Raw genomic sequence first — 25,250 nt, forward strand, 5'->3', positions numbered from 1 at the left:
TGAAATGTGAGCCAATAGGTACGGTAGTGCGTGAGCAGACGATGGCAGGTCTGATAGCCGGCAGATCCCGGAAGCCTAGATCAGTGTTCCGCGCTCTTCCAAGCCTTCTGCACGATATTGGATAGTCCTAATAATAGAACCTGGACTAAAGTTAACGAATTAAATCAATCAAGTTTTCTTTGTAACTTTTATTCAATATTGTGAGTTGTGTACCACAGCAAAAATGATTGACCCAGAAGCTTTCTTGGACCTAGCCAACCAGGCAAGAATTTTAATTGTTTATGTTAACCTCAAGTCATAGAAAGTTTACTTTTAAGCACATAAATAAATTCCATTGTATAAATTTTCAGGTCACCAAATTAAAAATGTGGCCTTATTTTGATATTGCCCATTGTGTCATGTGCTGTTTGGCTGTTCGAGAAGATTTGGGAAGTGGTAAATAACAGTTTATCTTTCCATCATTATCTTAAGACTTCCAAACATTACACATATATAGCTTTGGTATGGAGTATTATTTGAAAAAATGTACTTAGCACTAGTTACTGTTTTCTGACCTTGTTTTGAGCTGGTTCATACTGGATAGAAAAGTTATTTTTAGCCTCAGCCCCATATGCTAGACCCTTTTGTTGCAGAAGGATATTTTTGTATTCTATAGAATAAATGAATAACCAACATAGTAATGTTTTAACAGAATTTAGTGTATTATGATCTTCATTTTGTCAAGTTTGATGTTAAAATTGTATATTTTGCAAAGGCCATAAATCCAAGTAATTCTCATTCATTTTTTCTCTATAGAAAATTGCACAGAATATTATTTAACTTAACTTGCCACATTTATTCAATTGCTCTGCAGGTTCCATCCCATTCTCGCGGAAACATCCCATAGCTTGTTGGTTATCAACTATGATGGTAGTTTTTGCTGGAGGATTTTTAGCTGCTCTTTTCCTTGGTGAGCCTCTTTTGGAACCCTTCAGGAACACTCAGTCAGTCCTATTGGCTACCGCAGTTTGGTATGCGATGTTCTACTCTCCATTTGACGTTATCTACAAATTGTCAAAGTTTCTCCCTATCAAAATTGTGATTGCAGCCATGAAAGAAGTGTACAGGTAAGTTTTATTGTACCAGTTTGTTACAAGGATAGCTAAACATAAATTTAATATACAGATGTAAGAAAGTATATGATGGGGTAAACCATGCAGCGAAATTGTTCCCCAATGCTTGGATGATTTTGTTCATAACCGGTTTGGTTAAAGGTAAATTAAAATCTTCCATTGTTTTATCTGAATATAAATCTGATAAAATGAGCATAATTAACGAAATATATCAAATTTCAGGAAATGGCGCTGGTTTTATTAAAATTTTGGAACGTCTAATCCGTGGTGTGTGGACTCCAACTGCGTTCGAATTTTTACAGCCAAGTTTGTAAGTGATTTGATATAGTTTCAGAGAGTAAAAGAATCCTTTTAACGAGTTAACATTATCTTTTTCTATAGCCCAACCAAGGCGTGTATAGTAGCCTCAATAATCTTTGTTCTGGACAAGAAAACGGAATTGATCTCGGCCCCTCATGCCTTAGTCTACTTCGGAATCGTTATTTTCTTCGTTTACTTCAAGGTACTAATATCCTTTTTTGTCAAGTTATAATTTTTTTTATTTTTTAATTAAATTTTTGTCAAATTCTGTAATTACTAGTTGTCGTCACTTTTGCTTGGAATTCACGATCCTTTCATTCCCTTCGAGAATCTGTGTTGCGCAGTGTTTTTCGGTGGTATATGGGATTCGATGCAACGTGCCGTAACTGGCGGGAACAAAAATGCTGAATCGACTGCGAAGAATGAAGTCAGAGCTAGTAAGACTGAAGACGGCCAAACGCATGCCCATAAGAAGAACGATTAATGTAGCTACTTTAGTTGTATTCCACTCAAACTGTTAGTTCACAATTCGTGCTATTAGAAAACTGAATTAATTTTTAGATTGAACAATCCAGTCTAGTGCCTTAGTGTAGGGACAACGGCATGAAAAGATTCCCAGTATCGTCAGCATGGTAGATTTTTGTTCTTTTGCTATTTTGTATATTGGTGGGAGAGGTAGTCATCAACGAGAAACCTCTTCAATTTCAATTTTTCTAGATGACTTTTGCATGAATGGATTCGAATTTTTATGAGCAATTGCCCCGTTAAAGGCTTTCTTACCAAACTAAATTCATGTGTATGGTCGCATTATCTTGAAATTTGTCCAATTTGAAAGCATCTTTCTGCAAGCACGGCGTTGGGTTAAATACTTGCATTTCTGACGCCTAACTGGTAAGAAGGGAAGATTGTACTTAAGTTATAGTCTCATTATTCTTTCTATTCAATTTTCCAGCCGTCCCGCACTGACAAGGAGCATTTCGAGTTGCGAAACCGTCTTCACTGCCTGTAGTGTTGGTTTTCCCCCTCTTCACTTCAATCTGTTATGCCAGATTTATTGGACTGACCTGCTCTCTTTATCATAAATTTTTTTTACACATATTTTCGCACCAATTTCTTTGTGCACTTTGAACTTTTTCTTTATTATTTTTCTTTATTTGTTCATTTTTAATTTCTTTTCTATGCATGATCAATAGCAATATGCCTCCTTTAGTCTTGGAATTGTTTACCGTCTGAATTACGGTATTTCATTGATGAACTTTACCGCAAGATAATTGGTTACTGTACCATAGCGATACTTGATACCTGTAAAAGTGTGAATTAAACCTTGCTCCAATATACTTCCGTATATAAAAATTGCTTTTGTTTTTAATCGACAGGTTTTAACGCTCTCCGCTATTGTCTGGCTTTTACTTTTTATGGTTGGTTTGATACGTAAACTTGTTTAAACGATAGAAGAAGGCGAATTAAAAAGTAGGAATTTCTTATAAGGTGACCATTGAACTCAGTTTTAATTGCGTTGAGGCTAAAATGTGATTAACTAGCCAAATGAAATGAGAGGCATAAAAATAAAATGACACAATTGACATTTAACCTAACTTTAAATCGTACGGATTTAGTTTTTTTTTTTTTTTTTGGGAATTTTGCAATTAAGAACATCGTGCTGGAAGAAGTGAAAAAATTATATTGTCGCCAGTTTGGGCTACAACAAATCGGACTGAAATGATTAATAGAATGAAGGGAACGCGTGTTAGTTTTCTAAAGAAATCTTTCAAATACCTTTCACTTAAAATATCACAAGCCAAATGTTTCACACAACAAATACTACTTTTCGACATCTAAAATCAATATTTAACTACCATTGCATATTTTTGGAGTAGTATAACAACAGTATATTTGAAGAACCGAGGCACATATAGCACTTGCAGCAACAATACGATATGGCGCAGCAAAATAGAAGACGTGAGCGAGCTAGGATGCATGGACCGGAGAAGCAGGAGAAGGGACAGGACTGGAGCACGGCGGCGAATTGTGCAAAACTGATGCTGTATGTGACGTAGTAGAGAGAATCTGATTAAAAGAACCCCCATAGTCATCTAAGAGATTCATCTGACCACTGACTGACGGGATATCTTCGTTTCGTGCTAGACAATTGCGAAGGGCTTCATTCATAGATGCGCCAACCAGCTCGCGATCCACCTTGATTTAACCTTCTGTTAAATATGGAGATCTAAGAAGTACACACAATTTAAGAACCTCATTGATGAAACCATAATGGACCAATTCCTCCGCAAGAGCCAGGGCGTGATCACTTTTCATAATCGTGCTGGACAACTGACGATTCATTTTATCATCCATACGGAGCAATAATGTCATCTGGAATAAAAAGCATTCAACTTTTCTTAGCCATTCAAATTAACTGAGGCAACAAAAAAAACCAAAAAAAAACCACTACCTGATAGCCGGCTCCATCATCTTTTGGTTTGACATCGCATATCATATTGGAAACCCGGCGAGCTTCTACATCAACAGGCTCGGGTGTCTCTGCAGCAGTCGAGACGGATGTATCTGGTGAAACAGGTCTTTGACCGCAAGCCTCCGCCGGAACAGGCGCAAAAACCGTTAGGGGATAGATGCCATACCTAGTGAGAGAGGGAAAAAAACAAGAAGAACCAATCATTTATGGAAAGCACTCACAAAGAAAAAAGGTAGGGAACATCAATTACGATAAACCCACAAGTAAAAAAAGTTATGTACTTGACATCCTCAACGAATTTTTCTAATTTTTCCGCAACAGGAATGTCAGCCATGGTGAACTGAACCGGTGGGGAGATGGTGAAATTTACTTCGGCAACGATGATACCTGGCCCGAAGTGGCGTTGAACAACTTTGTCGCATATCGTCTCGGAGATGTTGGCTTTACAGAAAGTATTGACTAGAATGCCCCAAAATCGGCAAAAAATCAAATGGAAGTGGGGTTGGTGGGAGACGGGTATATGAGACGGTTCGTTCAAAACATTAAATAATGGGCTTTTTGGAGATAAGAGCTCATTGGAAGTGGATAGGGATACTTCTCCTATGATACCTGAACAACGGACGACAGTATGAGCAGCTAGAAGTTTCAAAGGAGAGACTTCGAACAGCGCTCGATGGAAAAGTAGGCCGCGAGCTGTAGGTCGCAACTCCGGCTCAGTTTTAAGGCAAGCTCGGATGAAATCACTTTGGATAGGTACTTCCAATCCCTCAATAGTGCGTTGTACCTGATCTTCAGTAACCAGACTGGTCTCTCCATTAGCACCTTGAATTTCTAGTGTGGCCATTTCCAATGCACACATTCCAAAAGAATAGATATCAACAGCCGGAGTCATTCCCGCAACTAGATGAAAAAAAAATAATAAAAATAAAAGAAAAGATACAGTTTAGTCCGGGGTGTGACGTCCAATACACTTAACATTAATAGCGCCTCACTTCCAAACTCGGGAGCGATAAAATGGGTGTTCTTCATGCCTTCACGACATGTTTTGACGTGCTGATGAATGGCATCTGGAGCCACTGTAAACCCGGAGTACATTACACACTGGTAAATTATTTCGCATACAGTAATGAATGTTTCTTAATTTAAACTTAAACCTGATCCAATTTTGATTAGCCCATTGTGCTGAATGAAAATTGTGTCGCATGTCAAGTTTCCATGAACGATTGGAGGAGAACAGGAATGCAAGAAGCTAACAGAACCAAATAAATTATTAATGAATATAAGCATTGCGTGCCGCTGGTACCTCAGAGCCGACAATATTTGTGTGCACCATCTCTTCCATGCTTGGAGGGGAGGCTTTTTAACATTGCGCTTCGTCCGTTTAAGAAACTGTTTCAATGATCCGGATGACATGTACTCGGTGATGAATATCACCTGATATACGTTTTTACATTTAGTCGCAAAAATGTAAGATCAACCATTTCGCCATCTATACTCGAGGTTTATCGTCGCGACTGTCGATCCAGTATTTGTGGAACTTGACGATATTAGGATGTTCAAGTTTGATTAGGTTATCAAAAACCTGGCTGATTTTTTCTTCTTGGGCCTTGAAGTTTTTTCGCTCAGAAAAGCGGACTTCATTCCATACCACTTCAACTCCTTCTTCTGTATCCATGGCCAGGTAAGCAGCATCAATTCCTGGAACATCACGCTGCTGAACCTGCAAAAAATGGTTAAACATGTAACAAAACTAATAACTGAAGACTTGGATGACAAGCATAGACATTTTATTCATCTATCCATTTCAAATTTATAAAAATTTGTTGGTTAGAAATTCAAAAATAAATGCTACAATGCAAAATGATGTTATATGTGTAGCTAGAAATAGTTGTAAAGAAAAAAAATTACAAATGAAATAAAAAATAAATCTGAATTATAGCATATTTCAAAGAGAAAAAGACCTAAAGATTAAGGCTGAAACTGATTTTGCTTTTAAAAAGACAATGTGGAACCACCTTTGTCACTTACCACTTCACGACGCTTAAGCCAACGGCCACAGGGACTTTCCTCTAGAATTTCACTTTCATCCTCTGAATCTTCCGTGCCACTTTTAAGTTTTTTTTGTTCTTCTTCTAAACTGCCAGCCATGTTTTCTAACACAACACCCATTAAAAAAGTAAGTCAAAATATACAACTTTAGACATCTAAATAACTAAAAGGGTCCACCATTTTGGGATTTTTATGTGGTCAACTGTCAAGTACATCCTATCCATGAAAATGGTTAAATTACATCATTAGACGCGATATAGACCCTTTACCTGTTCTCTAACCAACCACATTAAAATCGCGTAATGTATATCAAGACACCTTTAAAGAAAAAAATTACCTGCCTACGATACGTATACAAAATTGTTTACCATTAAAAATTCCTCTTCAGTAGCAGACGTCTCTTTAAGCTTCCCATAGGAAAACCTGAAACTTGGCCTCGGGACCAAGTAGATTGTTAATTGGAGCTTGGAGTGGTATAAAGTGGAAATCGACGTGGAAATAGGCGGAGGCAAAGGCAGTTTCCCAAGACACACCCACGTCAGGTAGACGAATGGGAAGGAAGGATGAACACGGTTACGGACAAGGGACAAGTATCATGCAGTCGCAAGAGAGGTTTATCTAAAATCATGGATTTTTTTTACCGTTCGTCACTAAAAGTTATGTAAGATCATCGATCATGTATATTGCATGGATGGAACAACAAACAATAAACAATTGCTGAAATACGCAATGGTGTCAACTGGCAACGCATTGGGGTGGGGCAAGCTCGAAATTAAATCGTGAAGAACTGGCGCGCCAAAGCATACCGTATTACTGCGGCAGCCTAGACCAGATAATAAACAATTCTCTTCTCGACATCTATCGGCAGTTACTGAAAGTTATCTTTATTCATCTTTTCCTGCAGCCGAAATGCCGAAATAAACGATTAAGCCGTAGCCTGTGTGTTCGGTGGTTGTTATTTGTCAAGTTTGTGTTGTTTTTTTTTTGTTGGTTTGTTGTTTTTTTCATAAATTTTGTCCCGTTTGTGATGTGCACGTCAGCTTCGTCAAACCCCCGAAATTTTGAAAATTCTGAGGGTGAACTCTACCTGAAGATATGCAAAACATTGCAAGACGACGTCATCGATTTTCTTAAGGAAGCGAGAAAAAATCCAATAAAAACAGATGTGTTTTTTTTAGCTAACGATGACACACAAGATTCTTTACCTGCATCTCTTTCGGCTCATAAAGAAGTATTAGCAGCTGCTAGTCCATATTTAGCAGAAATCCTCGAAACCTCCTATGACTGTGATGTTTACATATCATTCTCTGACTTCAAGTATGGCATAAATATGTAAAACATTGCTTGTCATCTTATCTCATAAAACTTTTTTATTTTTCTAGGAAGAGCCAATTAAAGCTCCTGTTAGACTACATTTACACAGGTGAAATTTGTGCATCACAGGTCTTAATGGAAGAATTTGAATTCTGCTTGAAAGAGTTGGGCATTTTAGGCACACACTCACTAGTGTGTTCAAATGAAATTATTACAACAAAACCAGCTGCTGCAACACTATTCCCAAACTCAGCTCTATCACCTTGTGATCTTCAAAATTCATCAATACCAACAAACCTGCCAAGTAAACACATAGCTAGTGAAAACACCACACTGCAGTTGGAAAGCAGGAAAAAGAAAGCATCCTCTTCAAACCCATCAGATTCAGAAAGTGAGATTTTTGAAGAAGAAATGGAATCTTGTTCAAATAAAATCATCAGTAGTGGTAAATTTCCAATAGCATTCGCCATGTACAGTATATGTTTATCTTTAAAAAGATTAATTCGTTCTCTTAGATCGTCCGTACGTTTGCCCTGTCTGTCAAAAATCGTTTCGTCACCTCAACGTTCTCAGAACCCATTCCCGCGTACATACAGGTAGAAATATCTCTGCTTTCGTACAGAGAATTCTCCGCAGATCTGTAAATTAAAGTTCTTCAATAGGTGAGAAGCCCTTCAGCTGCAAAACGTGCAATCGAGCGTTTTCACACAAATCAACTCTGAATGAGCACATGAATCTCCATTCTGACGATCGTCCCTACGCCTGCGACAAGTGTCACCGACAATTTAAACAAAGAAAGAGTTTAAGAGCGCACCGCTGCGAGTAAGGATAAATTATTTTCTTTATAGGGCATTTGGTTGTAAGGCAGTACTTTTTTAGTAAAATTTCCCTGCAAATATTTCGTGTTAATTAATTTATGCTTAACAAAGAATACTCGAGGAAGAAATTTTTCAGTGCGAGGTGTGCAAGCGGAATTTCGCGAATCGTAAGGCGCTAGCCCTTCATCGCATCCACCACGATAACGGAAGTAAGAAGAAATTATCGCAAGAAAAACCGTTTTTGTGTGATATTTGCGCTCGAGGCTTTAGCAATAAGTAATTAGAAGGTACCATGTTATATTGTTATCTATTTGTACTATAGGCTTGTATATCTCCTAGATATTTATTGAAAGCTCACCAGATGACGCACGTTGAAGAAAAGAGTTTTGAGTGTAACATTTGTCAAAAAAAATTTGCTTTGAAAAAGACGCTGCAAGTTCACGAGGCATCTCATAAAAGAGAAAACAAAAATCCTTATCAATGTTCTTTTTGTGCGAAAAGCTTTCGTTACGTTGCAAATTTAAACGCGCACGAGTTAATACATACAGGTAAAGAAAAACAGTTTTCCATGACCCACAAGCTTTCGTCATCTTCGATGGTGCTTCTTCCTAATGACCTCATTTCTTTACAGGACAGAAGCCGTTTGATTGCAACAAATGCGGAGTAGCGTTTAGACAGAAGTGGTCACTCAAAGAACACATGCTTGTTCACGATAAACCAGAAGAAAGACCCTTTACATGTGACATATGTAACAAATCATTCCAGGTAAAACTTTCAGTGCTTCTCCTGTATTAGCCTTCATTTTGTATGATGTCAGGCGCGGAGAAAATTTGTCGCCCACTGCTATTCGCACAACAAGCAAACCTTGCGCTGTCCTGTCTGCAAGAAACGGTTCTACAATGCTGAACGACTGGCCACGCACATCGTGGAACATGAAAACGTTGATGATCTACCCGTATCAGATGTGATAGGAAACACGGTTACAGCACACATGAATGACGACGGAGAATTGATCATCACACAGGATGTTGATGAGATTGGTGAAGGAACACTTATTTTTACACCTTCACTTTTGCACGTTATTAAGTCAACCGATGAAAATTGTGATGGAATCGAGGGTACTGAAGGACAAGACGAAGCAAACCGATGGTCGCTCGAAGTTGTCATTGAACCGGATTTGAACAATCATCACCAAACATGCTAATCTATTCAATGGGACATCTAAACCATCATCTATCAAAATACTTCTTTTTTGTCAGATACATCCCGATATAAAGTCATGGATGGACTCGACGAAATAAACGCTGTTAATAGGTTACTTGGTTTATTTTTCTTGTTTCTTCAGAGTTGGACTTTCCACTCTTCTCGTATCTTTCCTTTTTTTTAAATAGCTCTATTATGCGCTGATAATTAGAGAGTCTGTTTTTTAATTACGAAGTTTGTGTGACATGTAGCTGTAAATTATTTTTTGTTGTTTTTTTATTGTTTTAAGAAATCAAAAAACTTCGTAACGAAATGTTTTAGAATCAGTAAAACGTTCTATCAAAATGTGATTGCTGATTGCAATGTAATACTGAGTGCTTCTCTTATTTATTTATTTTAAAAAGTATAAATTACATACACAATGTCGCTAGATGAAGAGGAGCGTGCAAGATCGCCAAAAGGTTTGAATGCGGAATGTTTGTTCATTTTTCAAAAAAACAGACGACGATAGGTTCCCCGATTACTCAGATCTAAATCTACAAATACATTTTTACTTATGCATTACCCTGTTTGGTCAACAAAGAAAACAAAACTTGAAGACAATACTTCCGTTGCCATAAGACATAAAAGAGTAACTTCTTGCCACGAAAATTGGCATCATAGTTATTGATTTGAAATGCTAAATCATCAAGAGTGGTTTCAGAGTTTCTCCTTGATGTCTCTCGCTTCTTGCTCTTTTTGTAGATTGGGAAAAGGATGGAATGGAAAACAGATAGAAAGCTGTTTTAAGTTGACAAAGCACTTCAATGTGAATAGCTTTTGAAACTTCGGTTGCCATATGACAAAAAGTCTATGCAAATGATTTGAACACACATGTGCCGTCTCTATACGTTTCCCCTATCGAATCACCTCTGAAGTTGTCGACAAATCCAAATTTGAAACGAATGCTATAGAAGTGTTAAAGTTTTTCTGGAGGGATTTTCGCACCAAAATATTCATTTCACCTTCCCAAATGTATGCAAAAATACCCCATGAGGGGAATTCAAAATCAAATGCCAGAAACTCCTTTTAAATACCTACCAAATCTATACCAAAGTTCCTTTTAACTTGTTTAAACAGCTTTTTTTCATTCTATTCCATAAAAATAACACAACTAGTTTTAGCAATACGGTTGCAGCCGTGGGCAACCCACCAAAAACAAAAAAAAAAAAAAATTTTTTAAAAAATATTAATATAGAAAATGAGGAAGATATAAATTATGTATTGAATCATACTAAAGTCTAAAATATAATTTTTAGATAAAAAAAAAAAAAAATTTTTTCCTTTTTTTTGTATCTATAAGTAAAATAATAGATTGAATCATGGGAGAATTTTATCAATGCGTTTCGAACTACGGAACTTATATCGGTAGCCGAACTGCTCCACTGTCCAAAAATATCTATCATTCGATTCATGCGTTAGGTGATAGAAAAATTTTTGAATTTTTTTAAATTTTAAAAAATTAATTTTACGTGATAGAATTTGGTTTTCGAAATCAACGTTCATAAAAATTGATTTTGTAAAATTTATAATAAAAAATTAACTTAATTGAAATTAACATAATAATATTAAAAGATAATCGACATTTAAAGTTAAACTTTCGTATTAATGCGGATACTTGGAATAGAAGTGGCTAAACAAATAAAAATACCCTAAAAAAAGGTTTTTTTCCTTTTTTTGTCCATAAAATTTCGGGTTATATTCTCGTTTTTCGGTTCAGGCGTTCTATGTCCAAAAAATTTAAAAAAATATTTAAAAAAAAAAAAAAAAAAAAAAAAAACCCCAAAAAAAATAAAAAAAAAAAAAAAATTTTTTTTTTTTTTTTTTCGGTTTGTAACCCGAAAGAATTATATCCTTTTTAACACCCAAAAAAAAATTTTCAAAAATTTTACGCCTAATCACATCTATGCACTATGTTAACTTTTGTTTCATGGTGTAAAAACGATATATTGAAAACTAAAAAATAAATTATAAAAATTAAATTTTAAAAAAATAAAAATTAAAAAAAAATTATTTTAGCCTTGTATCAAACTGCATAGTATTACTTTTATATCACATTTATTAAGTTAGTAAAGTAACAAATAATTAATTTTGATAGTATGGGATTTATTAAAAAAAAAAAAAATAAATTGCTTCTGTTTTATTAGATGTATTAAATTGCATGTTGTTACTTTATGATCATACTTAATCAGCTGTTGATAAAATCATGCTAATATATCATTAATTATACTAGTATCGATTTTGTAAACTTTACAATTAATTTTCTTTTGTGGGAACTCGTATACCATAACTTAAATTATCTATAATCTTATAATCCTTGGCAATCAGGGTGGTCAGCGTGTTAGGTAATAATATCAAATGATTTTGTTGAATAGTTCTATCTATAGTTTTTGCGCAATGTTCAGTGAAAAGCGTAAACGGAGAAGTATCGTGTCACAAGAAAACGTTTTCCATGATAAAACATTGGTGTGCGAAACCCGTTCGCGAGGGCCATCGACTTTTACGAGAACGTAAAGGCGATCGGGGCGGGGTAAACATTGACAACAAGGATGATCCTTCTTTAAATGACAAAGAATGAAGGTTTATGAATCGCATTACTAAACAACAACTTATCAACTAAAGAGTGATTATTGTCGAATGCTTAGGCTATAACCATTTGCAGTACACGAAATCAAAATTTGGGTAAGTTACCACCGTATTGTGGAGGCCATATTATACTACACAGCACTCTTGTGCAGACATACAATTTTCTTTCGTCGTCTTCCATTATAGGAAATTGCTGTTACGGGTCATCATTGATTGAAGAATCTGCTCGAGCCACATTTGAGATATAGCTATAACTTAATTTTATTTGGACCAATAAAAATAGAGATGTTTAACAAGAATCCACAATTGGCTTGGGTTGCAGCTCAAATTTTACCTTTTATCGCCAACGAGTGCAACTGAGTTCTCAGGAGGACAAATTTTCAAAACTAACGCAGTTAACACAATATGGTAACAAAATTATCATAACGTGGTTCACATCGGGAAAGCAAGTATTTTCTGCACAATTTCTATATGAGATCAAAGTTCTGAAATATTTTTATTCTTCACAGATCTACCCATGCAAGAAGGTAAATTAAAAAAAATGCTAAGAAATACAACAACACAAATGTGAATTGAACGACACGTTTAAAGAATTGAGGGTGCCTGTATTATTATTATGTCCTTCTTTGACAGAGAAGTAAATTCAAACTTCAAACTATTAGGGCGATCATATGAAAGCCCACTTTTCATGACGTCACATCCTTTTAGTTGGATAAGTTTCGCCGAGATGAATTACATCTTTTCCGCATATTGAGGCCAGGCACGAAAAAGAGAACGAATAACGAAGCGGGGCGAGGTTTGTAATCGGGTAACACCCTAGAGGGGGGTCCCCGGCTGTGTGCCGTTCACGTTCTCTGAATGCAACCCCTGGGGTTTGTTCAGTTTGTTTGAGCTTAGTGTGTAGAACGGGCATCATCAAGGGGCTCGCAAGCTACTTCATTATTGATAGAAAGTCGCACGAGTACCTAATGAAAAGCTCGTGCCCTATCAGTAGCAACAAGGCGGAAGGCTAACAGAACAGACAGCGCAGACATGCATCGTGCCCGTCAGCACTCAATGAATCGCCCTTCATCGCATACATAAAATACAGCACTGACAACGAATTTTTGTTGTCGTGTTTCCTCTCATTTTTTTAGTTTTTTTTTTTTTTGCCCTTTTCTCTCTGACCACGCTTTTTATAGTTTTCTATGGCAGCCGTAATGTACGGCTGCGTTATTTGTCCACAACACACCTGCAGCGAGGTCGTACCCGATACCATCAAACCATCATCGATTGCGCGTACGTCGCCAAACACTAAACAAGAGCAAGATAGCTTTCAAAGAGAAGAAAAGAGGTATAGTGTGATTCCCAGCGCTTCACAGGCAAAAGAAGAAGAAAAAAACAAAACAAAACAAAACATACAGATCAAAGAGCAAATAGTTAGCTCCCTTGAACAGACGAACAAAGAAAAACAACGGTAGAAATGGCGATATAGATGAAGATTATAACAGCTATTTTGTTCTTCGGTGTTGTATTGTTGAGACTACTTTGAAGCCAATATAACTGGCAGCCAATAGTACTGAAGAGGGAGGTAAAAGGAGAATATAGTAATAAGAAAGAAAACAAAAACGGAACACCGAAAAGCTAGCACGGTTCCAAAGCATTAGGATTTTTTTTTTTGTTTCCCCAGTTTTCCTTATTGGCCCATCGAAGCGAAATGAAAAGTCTTCTGCCAAAAGGTTGTGAAATGTGATTTGTATTTTTCTTTCGATAATCATATTAGTAGGTCTACATTTTTCCCCTGCCAAGCTCTGTGTTATTATATTATTTTATGTCACCAGTTTTTTTGTGTTTTTTTTGTTGTTGTTATATCTTGTGTTATTCACAGCTGTTTGTACATGACGAGCTCCCTATTTTTATTTATTTATTTTATTTTTTTTGGCTTTCAAAAAAAAAAAAAAATTCTCCTTACACTCAAGTTAAAGAGAAAGGGTATTGAATGCAAAGCGTGGCTTTCTTGCTTTGTGGACTGACTGTGGGTACTGAGAGACTTCAAAGCGATTTCATGGTTTTTCTTTTTAGATGTACAGCATTTCTGTTTGAGGGCTTCTTCGCGTGCGTCAAGTAGGAAATGCTTCTCTGCCGTTCTCACTTGAATGAGAGAAATTGTCTCATTCCTTGGCTCTGGTTGCGACGTCTTTTCAAGAAAAGGCGAGAAAACGAAAGGCTAAAATCAGAGTTAACCAGTTGTCTTTCGTATTGATTTGGCTTCCATGAAATCCTGCCGTTTTATTGTTACAATTTCTCTATTATTGAACAGGCAATTGATTCAGCCAACATTCAATTTGAATATCGGACGTCATTTATTATCGACGTAGATCTTTGATCAGCTTCTTTTTGCTGAATTTCGTGATGAACCATCACACAATGTTGTGCTCCTTATTTCTTCTTGTCTATCCAGCCCACGGTTTCCCGTGCAGATGTTGTTCGTAATTCGATAACTTGATCAGCACAGCCAAACGAAAACGACCCAAAACCGGGGCGAATCAACCGAAACCCTTAAGCAACCAAAAAATATAGTTGTGCAGCTTGTAAGTCAACCATGAAGTCCGTCGAAGAAACAACTCGAATCCGCTTCGCGAAGTGCGTTCGGACTTGAAATCAAAGCAACCTGATACGCAGCGTGCAAACAAACGGTTTCACTAGCCGTTTGAAATAGGAACGAGACTCTAATTTCTACTGAGCAAAGTAAAAGAGATTGCAGGGCGTCGCTCTTTACGTGTACAGAGCTCAACTAGAAGCAGAGGCTTCCCGACAATTCAACACCAAGCGTGTACCGAGTGTCAGCCTCGAATGCCTCTATACAGAAGAAGATATTTGAATAAAAAAACAACAAAACAAAACAAAACAAAACACAAACATAGCCCTGCTGACTGACAGTGTCGGCAAAGCAACTCATTTGTTGAAATCGTCTTTGGTGTCCTGCTCGGCCGTCTGAAGAAGATAAAAACCCTTACATATAAGCAAGAAAACATGGGCAACGAATGAATATTGCACAGTGCGTCTCTTCGGGGAGACATTATGCGGAAAGAATACACAGACGCAGATCGCACACAATTGGACATGAGAAGAGAGCCAGGTCGGACGAAAGGATGGGGGTGAATAGAACTTCTTGCTATACCGCTCCCGCTGAGGTGGGCGTTGTAATTAAAAACTTGAAGAGCCCAATGTATACACAGTGGAGAGAGCGGGCGCTCACATTAAAAGCGCGCGCGCCTGTGTGTACATACGTGCGGGTCTCGTGTGTGTGTGTGTTTCCAAACAGAATTGAAAAGGATGAAGACGAGAGGAAAGCTTTAAGCATGAAATAAGTAAAAATAAAAGAGAGAAAACATATGGGAAAGTGGAGAGTGGAAAAAAAAAAAGAGAACGCCGAGGGCAGACTTGGTCCTCTTGGTGGCAATGAAATTTCACCTTCTCATCTTGCAGCTTCATTAAGGAACGTTATCGTGCCAGACAGGCATTAACGTCACGTTGGACTTCAGAACTTGCGCCCAGCTTTTTACTTGCCTCGTATACACAAACTCTTTTTCTTTTTTAATATTTTTTTTTGCTCTTCCAATCTTTTCATCATTTCCTCCTTCCAGGCTCGCCCACCCCCGTCTCTGCTCCCCTCTTTTTTAATCACAAAATTAATTACTCTTTCCCGCTTCTCGTCTCCCCAACAAAAAAAAAAAAAGGAAGAAATAAAAATGCCAAAAAATTGAAAAAATAAAAAAGAAGAACGATGATGATGTTAGACATTTTGAAATGACTTCGCGTCGCTAATCTTTTAACCTTCGTTCAGCCCTCCTTCTAGCTGCGCATGCAAAACGTTAAATGAGCTATAAGTGAAGCGTGACAAATCATATTTGTACAACAGAGAGAATTGAGGACTCACAGCCAAATTCTTCGTGTTTGCCCAAAAAACAAAAAGGCTCGACTCGCTAACTCATCAGCGAAACGAAGGCGAAATGCATTTGACGCGGGGTGAAAGAGAAAACGGAAATCCCCTAGCGGAAAGAGTAAAGGTGTGGTAACATTTCCTTAAAAGTTGGCTTCCGTCAAAGGCGTGGCATCGCCCGCCAACCCGACACAAAACGTGCCACATATTACATCGTTGCCTTTTTATTTAATGGGTTCTCTCGTCTCAACGCTTATACGGATCATTCCGTCCGTTTAGCATTGCAAAACAAAACCCTTAACAACCCCACGTCCGATTCTGACGTGATGAAAACTCTTCTCCTCTTCCTATATACAGTATATGCAGTATATATTCCCATATGGTCGGGTGTATAACACGCTCTTCTACATGATTTGCCCAACTAACAGAGAACCCCTCCTCACTTCATCCGTCTACCATCTACATTGCATTTGGCTATTCGAGGACTCATAATGATGTGCAACTCGACCGTTCGCTATGTACCACGAAAAACACGGGGAATACATTATAACAAGAGAGCCTACACTGAAAGTAAGCTGCCATCGCCTTCCCTTTATCTTAACACTGAAACAACAACAACAACAACAAAAAAGAGGGGAGGGGGGGATAAGAGCAAGAAGCAAAGACGCACACACACACGCACCAGTTTTAATAGTACAAGTCACACACCTTTCGTCTGCAGACGAGAGCGAACAACTGGGCGGGAGTAGTAGCAATTAACAACAACACACACACACAAAAAAGTTAGACGGGGGGAGCAACGTGAGTTGTTAAATATTAAATACATATGTGTATATTTTAAACAAGCTGCTTTTCTTCGTTTCGTTATAAGACATTTTAGTGGCTGAAGAGCCATGGCTGATGCTTTAAAAGGTAAAAAAAGCCAGAGCCACCCACCTGCTCGAGTTCGACGTATCTCTCTCCGTTTGGCGGAGGAAGATTTTTATTTTGTTTTTAAGGGGAGGAAAGGGGCGGCGTCGCGGGGAGAAGGAGGTCGTCCACAAGCTTCTAGCCGGTGTCCACAAACCCTTCGTCCTTTTTTAAAGCTCCCCCCCTCCTCGTCTGCCATTTGCCCGTATCCTCGTCAGCCACCCACCTCCACCCCGTTTCCCAAACCGAACCGACCTCAGGCCTCAAGAAGTGAACGGGGCAGCAGATAAGTAAAGGCCTCCTTCTTACACGCCAGTCCACCGTCATACACTGGCAACGACAGTTGCCATTGTTTTTGATTCCCTGCACAACGTGACAGACTAGACATTTGAATAGTTCACGCGGTTATTCCGGCTGTTGCTAATGATCAGTGTCCGACGGGAACAACCGAGGTCCGTTCCCCGAAAGAAACACATCAGACAAAAGTTCATCGATTGAGACAAGTGGGAGAGTGCATCAACCAACTGTACGTCGTCCGGACTGTAAACTTTTCTAAACCAGTGAAACCATCCTGATTCAAGAAAACCATTGCTTAGTGAAGAAGCCGACCTATGAAAAGTGCTGTTCGTCAATTATTCGTAGACTTTGCGTGATAATTGCGGTTGAAAGACGGGCGATGTCTCGCGGAGAAAACATCATCATTTCACCTACAACGTCCATCGCCAAAGATTAGAAATTCAATCTTCCACCACCTCGAGGATCTCAACGTGGGATGATTTGATCAGTGGACTCGAATCGAAGACACATCGGAAGAAAGGCCGAGCAATAACATCAGCCGGAACTATTTTGCTGATTGTTGAGTATTCATAATTGTATTGACTATACCCAAATTCGGGGATGACGTCTTTGACTAGTGTCAGTGGTGCTAATCGGCCGGCGTCATCCAGCTCAGCCGCCTGCGGGCCTTCGTCAGCCATTCCATCTTCGCAGAGCATGAGTTTGCCCGGAATCGGCGGTGAGCTGGTACGTACCGGAAGCCCGTGCGTTTTGTGCTCCTCGCTGCCCACCCATTGGCGGTCCAATAAGACTCTTCCGGCGGCTTTTCGCGTTGTCTGCCTTGGAAGTATCGATGACGGTACGCTTGGTCACAGTCAGGGCCGGCAACGACGAAAACTGGTGCGCCGAGCTTCGAAATGGTACGGCCGTCATGAAAAATCACGTCGCCAAATTTAATGATCTCCGCTTCATCGGCAGATCAGGAAGAGGTACGCAGAACTGGTTCACCTCTTTTTGGGGGGTTTGAATTTGAAATTGGTTGATATCGCCGGTTATATAGCCTTGTTCGATCTTACGTAACCATTAGCCTCATTTTTTAAAATCTAATTTCTTGATTTTACTGATTCATTTTTGATTGCGCATTTATTAGGAAAGAGTTTCACACTTACGATCACAGTCAACTCGTCTCCGCCGCAGGTCGCTACCTACACCAAAGCCATTAAAGTGACCGTTGATGGGCCGCGGGAACCTAGAAGTAAAACACGTAAGACGAATTCAACTCATTTTTATCAATTTTATTTATTTGTTATTTTTAGTTGATAGCCTCAAAACCATTTTTATACATAGCAAGACTCAGTGCTGGACAAGAGGGAGGGTGGGGGATAAAAAGAACAACAATCTTTACTTGACACGCACGCTGATCTGAAGAGACATAACAACCCATATCAGATGATGGCGTATATAGAATGAAAACAAATATATACTATAAGAAACAGAAACTAGAGGATTAAAACATCACGAAGTAAGCGCATAAGAAAAGGGAAAGAACACGGAGGCATAGGCTATGACACAGAGGATGGAAAGGCGATGGGCTGAGGGTTGGGAGGGCGCGTAGGAGGGTGGAAGGTGAGGCAATAGGGAGTGGTAATGCGCTTACCAATCCGTTTCTATCAGTCACGGGGCCCTGGCTGTATAGGAAAGTTTTTGTGTTTTACCATCGTCTCACGGTTGAGCTGTTGGAACAAGCGAAAGAAGAAGAAGAAGAAGAAGAAGACTTACACAGTTGAATAGATTTGTCTGTGCGCTCGACAACCTGCCACTATCCCATCGGCTGCAATGCGTAGCTATAGTTGATCATAACTCCCTTTTCTATACATGATCCATCCGTAAAGGGTCCCACACGTTCCGACTTGGCCACCCTTATGGGGCAATAGCCGCCCTGACGTTCCGATCAAAACATTTCCACCATGTCTGTGTTCCTTTCGTGTTTCGTAAGGTTTCATAAACGCGAGTATTGGTTACCAATCCCTCACCTTATTTACCACACTAATACTATTGTGTTGTGTGTGCCGAAACCTTTGAAAAGCCTCTTCTTGACGCCCTTACCTATATTGGGTTGCACACCCGGGATTTCTTCCCTTCACGTTTCATTTCTTTCCCCTTCCCCGATGAAATGGACGTTGCGAACGAAGGTACGAATGGCTTTACGGGCTGATTAAACCTTCTTATAGCTTGAACAATACCGTACGAGCAATTTTTTTTTTTTTTTTACGTTTGATCCATGTCTCGTTTACCGCGCCTGTGCTGCGCCGGCCTCAAACAGTTCCACAAACACGCCACAGTTCACTCAGCGCACAGCAAAGTCGCCTTAAGTATATACGTTCCTCAGTACCTACAAATTTGTTTTTTTTGTTTTTTGTTTTTTGAAATATTTCTAACGGTGATATTGAAGGGGGGGGATCAAACAAACCATGAAAAAATAAAACAAAAAAAAGCCATTTAGAATTTTTAATTAATTTTAATATAGTTAATATTTTGTAGTTGATAACTCGCGATTAGTAAATGAGCACTTCACGATGTCAAGTGCAAGAACCGATGATACTGTTATTATTCGAATAGAAAGAAAGCTACCGGACGTGTTTGACGAAACGTATACTGAAGGAGAATTTCGGATTTTTTAATACATTCCTAGCAGGTCATTCTCCTTTCATACCGTTGAGTCTGGCTTCGCGTTTCATTGGCAACACCTTCGATTCCCTCAACCTCAAAATAAGCCAACCTGGAGGCTGTAGAGGTAAACGTCTTTTCGCTAAATTTTACGTACAAATCAATCATTTCTCCCTACTATTCCTTCATTCTTTACATGATATTTTATAACTCCCCCTTTTTTTAAAAAAAACAGGATTGCAATTTATACGGATGAATAAAAACGATTTTTGGATTTTCAGGTTTCGGTCCGCCAATCGACTTCAATTTGAGTAGCTCAGCATGGGGAGCCTATCGCGCGTTGGGGCAAACAAATCTTCCAATGAACTGGGGTTCTTTGACCAGCGTCAACGTAAACCCACTCCTTCATCCGTCAGTTTGGGACTCTCTCAGTTCTCATCGCCCTATAGGTCCAGGTAAACAAAACATGTATTGGAAATTTGCATATTGGTTCATGAAGTAGGTCGTCTGGTTGAAACACGCTCGATTGTCTGTGTCATATGACATTACTATTTCTATTTCCATACTAAAAGACGTTTCTAAAGTCATCTAACTAGCGTGGCCCAAAATAGACCAATCTGCACAATTCTGGCAGCCCTTCCGACATTAAAAAATAGAAAAAAAAATGCAAACGAAAAAAAAAGGCATAAACGTATGCGATTATTACACAGGTCACGGCGAGTCCAGTGTGGGAGGAGCGAACGGATTACGGGCCAACGAGATGAACCGTCGCGCAATTTCTCTCGAATCCAAAGCAGTTAGTGCAGATGGAACTCAGCGGAACGTCTGCACAGATACGACGGCAACGGCGACAGTGTCCTCCTCGGTGTCGTCCATCCCGCCATCAATCGTTTCCAACCTGCCGCATCACAACGCTCAATTCCTGCTGGCCAATCCGTGGCTGCACACGTCGCTACTCTACTCTCAGCTGTACAGCCAACGAGTTCATCCGCAGTCACAATCGGTTTTGAGCGTCGACCCTGATTCGGATCAAGCAGATCACCCCGATCATGTCGTGACCTGTAAGTTTCCCCACCGTTCGCCGCCCGCCACTCCCAAAAGCAACATTTCATCGCCCGCCTCTTCAACAACAAAAGACACCCGGGAGAAGGAGGTCGATAACAAACGCTCTGAAGTCTGGCGTCCCTATTGATTCCGAGAAACTCGGACAGGAAATATATATAAATATGAAAAATAAAGAAGAAAAAAAAAAAAAAAGAAGCCTAAGCAAAGAAAGATGGAGAAAAAGAAAGAAAACAATGTATCACTGGAAAATTATAGACAAATGTGGCAGATGCATGATGCCCATCCGTTAATGTTATATTCGTAAAGATATTGTGTTCTTGTTCGTTTTATTATTATTTTTTTCTTGTAATTCCATCTAGTTGTTTCATAGTCAACATCTGCTTCCTAGATCTTAAAAAAAAAAAAAGAAAAACGATTCATTTTGAATTTTACGGTTTTTCAGATTATTTCATTCCTCCCAAGCTCACCTTTCTTCCCACTGTTTGACCGATGAAAATATAACAAATGAGGGAAATAAAAAAAAAGACGTTAACATTCACTGAGTACTTAAAGAAAAGAAACCCCTCCCCCCCCCCTCAAAAAACAGGAAAACAGAAATAAATAAAGGTGAAGATGTCTGTCACTTTCATTGTGTTTCCGCTTCTCCTCGCGTTTGAGTACCGAGGCGAATGGAACACCTTGGAAGTGTGAGATTCCCACCGTGATGTCAGCGCAGAAATGATGTTGGAAATAAAAGTCTAGAGCAGTTTTGGACGATGCACTTGTAATTTGTTCACAACTTACAGAGAGCGCATCTCCAAACCTCAGTTGAACGTTGGTCCAGCTCATTTTCTACTTAAAGCGTGATTTTTACCTGGCCACCGCATGCAGTAAAGCGGTGACGTATTACCTCTAGCACACAACAACAACCAAATAAATGGAGAAAGAGATCCCTCATCATTCACACGCCCCCCTCCTCCCTAGTATGTGAAATGAAAATGAATCTATATACGTTTGCGGTTGCCGTGTCAAAGCGCATATCCTGGACGCATCGAAATGACCACTCCGCTTAAAACGCGGTCGACTTTGATCTTTATTATTATTTTTTTTTCAATTTAAAATGTGAAACGGAAAACATTTAGAACTCAGTTTGGTTGACAGGCCTTCAACTCTTTCCAGGCTAGTGTCGTAAAGTACTTTAAAAAAATATATATCTAAGAACGGAACGTGACACCTTGTAATTTGAGATTCTTTACTTGGATAGATATGCATTGCGTTAAGTGAACCCGAAATAATATGTTTTTTTTTGTTTTTTTTGCAAACAGTAGTGTCTGACCGAAAAAGGCTGTACTAGGGCTTGTTCAAATGCAAATGCAGTATGTAGCTAAATAGCGGGGAATTTTCCAAACCAATCCAATTAATGCATTTACCTTATGGGTTTGAGTTGGTCGATGACGGCATGTAACAAATCCAGTTTCGCTTCTGAACTGCTATAGCTTCCCCCCTCTCGTCAAACTGCATCAAATTATTTTCTTTGGCATGTTTTTAGGTTCCACATTGAACTCATTCGATGGCTGGAAGTTGAAGAAACATGAAATTACCAAACGGGGAGAAAATGCGTCCAATTCGCTCTTACAGCGATTAACTGCTGATCTACCCGATCCAGTGTATAATAATAATAACGCACGCGTTATTCCTGCGTAGGCTGCAAACTCAGCACACGAATCAAACGCGATTTTGCAAGATTGGCCGGGGGCTGCTTTTGAAACTGTAGAACGTCGTACCACCTTTTCTGAACTTGCCGAGGATCGGCCTAATGATGATGTCAGTTACGTTCTTGCATAGGAGGAGAACGCGAGTGTCCCGTTTCACGGCCTAATTGCTCAACATGCGAACTACATGGAAAGCGGACCGCCGATGCGGAGGTTCAAATTACTTGTTGAGGCTTACTGGCAATTGGAAAGGATGGGCGAGCCTACTACGTATATTGTGATACTGTCCGGATTTCGGGGCAGCGTATAAGTTTCCGTATAGTTTGTGATTTATGAAACGTTAGCCATTTCCCGTTCAGAAAAAGGGACATCGCTTAGAGAGAGGCAAAGAAATCTTACGAATGTGTGGAAAAGTGAACAAAACCTTCACTTCGTTTCTTTCTCCGTATGTGCCGGTATGCGTGCGTGTTTACGTTGGACGTCTGTGACATAGAAAATAGGGAATGCGATATCACAACAAACTCATTATACTCGTTTTCCGCATTAATGAGGAAGGAAACGGGATCAGATAGGGCAGGAAAAAAGAGAAGAGGCGGACGTGGAGTGTTGACGTGGTTGGAGAGTGCGACAGATATGCTCGTGCCGCGACGATGACCGAGGTAACTAGGCATCGAAGACCATGGCACAAAAGCGCTCACTAAAAACAGGACACCGAGCACGATCGTTATGACACTCAAGAGTCCCTTAGGGCTAACGAAGTTAATTGTCTCGAGCATATCAAGGTGAGGGACACAGCCTTGGTCCTTTATACCCCCCAAATCCAATTTTTCATATTTTTTGTATTTTGCTCAGCCGACAAGTAAATCAACTGACATGTAACAAACTGGGCAACCTGCAATCGAACAGAGAAGCACGGTCGCATCACGATCAGTTATAGGACATAATGGCGAACATCCAGTCGAGAGATCGGGTATCGCTGATGTGGGCGCTATAGTGGTGAGGTACGTAGAGAAGCAAAAAATAAATAAATAAATAACGGTATCGACGCTGATTTGAACTGCATAGGGTGGTGCTCGGCTGGCTGTGTTAGTCGGAGAAAGAGCCGAGAGAAACTCTCACGAGTACCTCCCCCATCTTTTGAACTTGGTCCTCTAGGCGACCGCATTGACGCGAGCGGCCAAAAGCTGTTGCTGAACTTACTAGGGGGAAAAAAAGAAGAAGAAGAAAAAAAAACGATTGTGTCCTTCATCCAGTCAGACAGCCACCCTCCACCCCACTTCGTCTCCGTATCTTATTAGCTTCTGGTTGGGTTTTCCACGTTCACACAACTTGTTAAAAGAGTGAGGCAAGCAAACGAGGTTAGTGTATAGATCAAGTATGTGCGCATTGCGGATCCCAATTATCAACAGCAATGAATCATGATACCCGTTGTCTAGGTGCACCTATTTCAGTGGCTCTCCTCCTACCGCCATCCGTCCCCTCTGCATATTCCATTCTCCCAAACCTTGATGGAAACTATGCAGTTCATTTTTTCTTTTTTTGCAAGTCCGTCTTCATAGTTTCCTATAACATTCACACCTTGAGCTTATTTGTTTCGATATCAATCGCTTCCACATTTCGCAGGTCACAGGTTTTCACGGTAGGCCTATTTAGCTCAACCTTCATCAGCTTTGTCAGATACACAAGGATCGATTGCTGCACTGATATTGTTAACCTTTCCCACAAAGCTATACATCGTGTGGTCGACTGATGGATTCCACTTTCAAGTGGTGGGTGTGTCCAAGGTGCACGAAAGATTGCTATACACGTCAGCTGTTTCTTATTGCTGAACGGGAACGATCAAGGGCTATATAGTCGGCTTATGCAATAAGCATCAGTGACCATCGGTAGCCGAGATCGCAATTTATTAAGTTGTATACGTAAAAACGCACGTATGATCTACGGCTTTTATCGACCAACTTTGTTCGTGGAATCGCCGTTATTTCAATTCAGCTGTTCGTAGCTGGACCCTACCAAAAGCCGTGTGAAAAATTCATCCCTCCATTTCTTTTTTTGTTTTGTTGTTGGTTTGGTTATTGCTATTTCAGACGCGTCCGTATTTCTCTTTTCTCCCTATTTGCTTATAACTCGTACAATACGATTAGGCATCGGTGTGCGAGCCTATAAGAGGCCTTCTATTCTATACATTTCTCCGCTGGTAAATATGCTAGCTCGTCACCAAGCCCGAAACAGGGATGGCGGGCAGTGCGAAGAAAAGGAAGCGGACCAAGAAATAAAAAAATTATAATAAAATAAAATAAATTTAGTGGACTAAAAATAAGAAGAGGCAATGCGGGAGAGAGGGGAGCGTTAGAAAGAGAAGTGAAAAAAAAAGAGGAACTACTCAGAGACAAAATATAAAGAAGGGGGCAGAGTGGGGTGATGGCAAGAGGGGACGGAGAGGCGAAGGGACGGAAATTCAATATTAACAGCCGCGTGCGGGGAAATAAAAAAAATATTTTTTTGTCCGTCCCTTAGACGGGCGTATGGACGGGCATCCGATCTATGAATCGTATGAAGGATGAACACGAGTCCGAGTTTCGTCGACTTGGGAGAAACGAGGGCTGAAGTGGCTTCAACTGCTCTCCAACAAGGGCGAGAAAGGCGCTTGAAAGAACAGAGGAAATAGCGACCAATGAAAAAATAAAAAATAAAGACGAGTAACTCGGCCTGATAAATCCATCAGGAAATGAAAAGGAATGGAACGTGCATCAACTAAATCGAAAGGGAAAAGAAAAAAAAAAGAAAAAGCAATAGCCACGCGAACGTAATTGTAGGTGGCTATTA

General features: G+C 39.5%; 4 protein-coding genes across 10 annotated transcripts; 3 read left to right on the forward strand and 1 right to left on the reverse strand.

Annotated features, from left to right (window-relative positions):
• Positions 1-51: 51 nt before the first annotated feature.
• LOC116929606 (trimeric intracellular cation channel type 1B.1) lies at positions 52-2,765 on the forward strand. Of its 2 annotated transcripts, none has more exons than XR_004397984.2 (8): positions 52-262; positions 351-435; positions 854-1,106; positions 1,165-1,253; positions 1,335-1,422; positions 1,494-1,614; positions 1,693-2,303; positions 2,365-2,765. XR_004397984.2 is itself a non-coding variant. In XM_032936875.2 (8 exons), exons 1-8 carry the CDS (start codon positions 224-226, stop codon positions 2,376-2,378), a joined length of 846 nt encoding a protein of 281 aa, XP_032792766.2. In that variant the 5' UTR covers positions 54-223; the 3' UTR covers positions 2,379-2,765. The 2 variants fall into 2 exon arrangements, 1 of the variants encoding a protein (XP_032792766.2); XM_032936875.2 differs by having other exon boundaries at positions 54-262; positions 1,693-1,849.
• Positions 2,766-3,073: 308 nt separating this feature from the next.
• On the reverse strand, positions 3,074-6,455 carry LOC116929616 (nuclear receptor-binding protein). 6 transcript variants are annotated; one of them, XM_032936902.2, is made up of 11 exons: positions 6,303-6,455; positions 5,914-6,038; positions 5,381-5,605; positions 5,189-5,319; positions 5,040-5,134; positions 4,878-4,961; positions 4,495-4,785; positions 4,167-4,344; positions 3,865-4,051; positions 3,666-3,785; positions 3,074-3,608 (listed from the first exon to the last, which is right to left on the reverse strand). In XM_032936902.2, exons 2-11 carry the CDS (start codon positions 6,031-6,033, stop codon positions 3,381-3,383), a joined length of 1,659 nt encoding a protein of 552 aa, XP_032792793.1. In that variant the 5' UTR covers positions 6,034-6,038; positions 6,303-6,455; the 3' UTR covers positions 3,074-3,380. The 6 variants fall into 6 exon arrangements, with proteins under 6 accessions (XP_032792793.1, XP_032792803.1, XP_032792808.1 ...); XM_032936912.2 differs by having other exon boundaries at positions 6,272-6,376; XM_032936917.2 differs by lacking the exon at positions 6,303-6,455 and having other exon boundaries at positions 3,074-3,454; positions 3,524-3,608; positions 5,914-6,263.
• Positions 6,456-6,847: 392 nt separating this feature from the next.
• Positions 6,848-9,384, forward strand: LOC116929640 (zinc finger protein 454). The gene is made up of 8 exons (XM_032936932.2): positions 6,848-7,251; positions 7,317-7,693; positions 7,764-7,844; positions 7,911-8,070; positions 8,178-8,342; positions 8,406-8,614; positions 8,698-8,831; positions 8,884-9,384. Exons 1-8 carry the CDS (start codon positions 6,962-6,964, stop codon positions 9,268-9,270), a joined length of 1,803 nt encoding a protein of 600 aa, XP_032792823.2. The 5' UTR covers positions 6,848-6,961; the 3' UTR covers positions 9,271-9,384.
• Positions 9,385-17,003: 7,619 nt separating this feature from the next.
• LOC116921892 (segmentation protein Runt) lies at positions 17,004-21,271 on the forward strand. Its single transcript, XM_032928258.2, is given in 6 exon segments — positions 17,004-17,865; positions 17,867-17,990; positions 18,152-18,265; positions 19,694-19,795; positions 19,950-20,123; positions 20,379-21,271. Coding segments are annotated over 6 exon segments (1,239 nt in total). The 5' UTR covers positions 17,004-17,622; the 3' UTR covers positions 20,861-21,271.
• Positions 21,272-25,250: the final 3,979 nt, after the last annotated feature.

Source organism: Daphnia magna, linkage group LG1 (assembly GCF_020631705.1).
Source record: "Daphnia magna isolate NIES linkage group LG1, ASM2063170v1.1, whole genome shotgun sequence".
NCBI lineage: Eukaryota > Metazoa > Arthropoda > Branchiopoda > Diplostraca > Daphniidae > Daphnia > Daphnia magna.

Excerpts from the sequence above, each read along its gene's own strand:
- LOC116929606 (XM_032936875.2), top strand. The coding sequence starts at position 224 with ATGATTGACCCAGAAGCTTTCTTGGACCTAGCCAACCAG. Across the intron at positions 263-350 it reads TCTTGGACCTAGCCAACCAG|GTCACCAAATTAAAAATGTG; the intron begins GCAAGAATTTTA and ends ATAAATTTTCAG. Across the intron at positions 1,254-1,334 it reads CATAACCGGTTTGGTTAAAG|GAAATGGCGCTGGTTTTATT; the intron begins GTAAATTAAAAT and ends ATCAAATTTCAG.
- LOC116929616 (XM_032936889.2), bottom strand. The coding sequence starts at position 6,054 with ATGGGTGTTGTGTTAGAAAACATGGCTGGCAGTTTAGAAGAAGAACAA. Across the intron at positions 5,606-5,913 it reads GGCTTAAGCGTCGTGAAGTG|GTTCAGCAGCGTGATGTTCC; the intron begins GTAAGTGACAAA and ends CATTTTTTGCAG. Across the intron at positions 4,962-5,039 it reads GCTAATCAAAATTGGATCAG|TGGCTCCAGATGCCATTCAT; the intron begins GTTTAAGTTTAA and ends CCGGGTTTACAG.
- LOC116929640 (XM_032936932.2), top strand. The coding sequence starts at position 6,962 with ATGTGCACGTCAGCTTCGTCAAACCCCCGAAATTTTGAAAATTCTGAG. Across the intron at positions 7,845-7,910 it reads CCATTCCCGCGTACATACAG|GTGAGAAGCCCTTCAGCTGC; the intron begins GTAGAAATATCT and ends GTTCTTCAATAG. Across the intron at positions 8,615-8,697 it reads GCACGAGTTAATACATACAG|GACAGAAGCCGTTTGATTGC; the intron begins GTAAAGAAAAAC and ends ATTTCTTTACAG.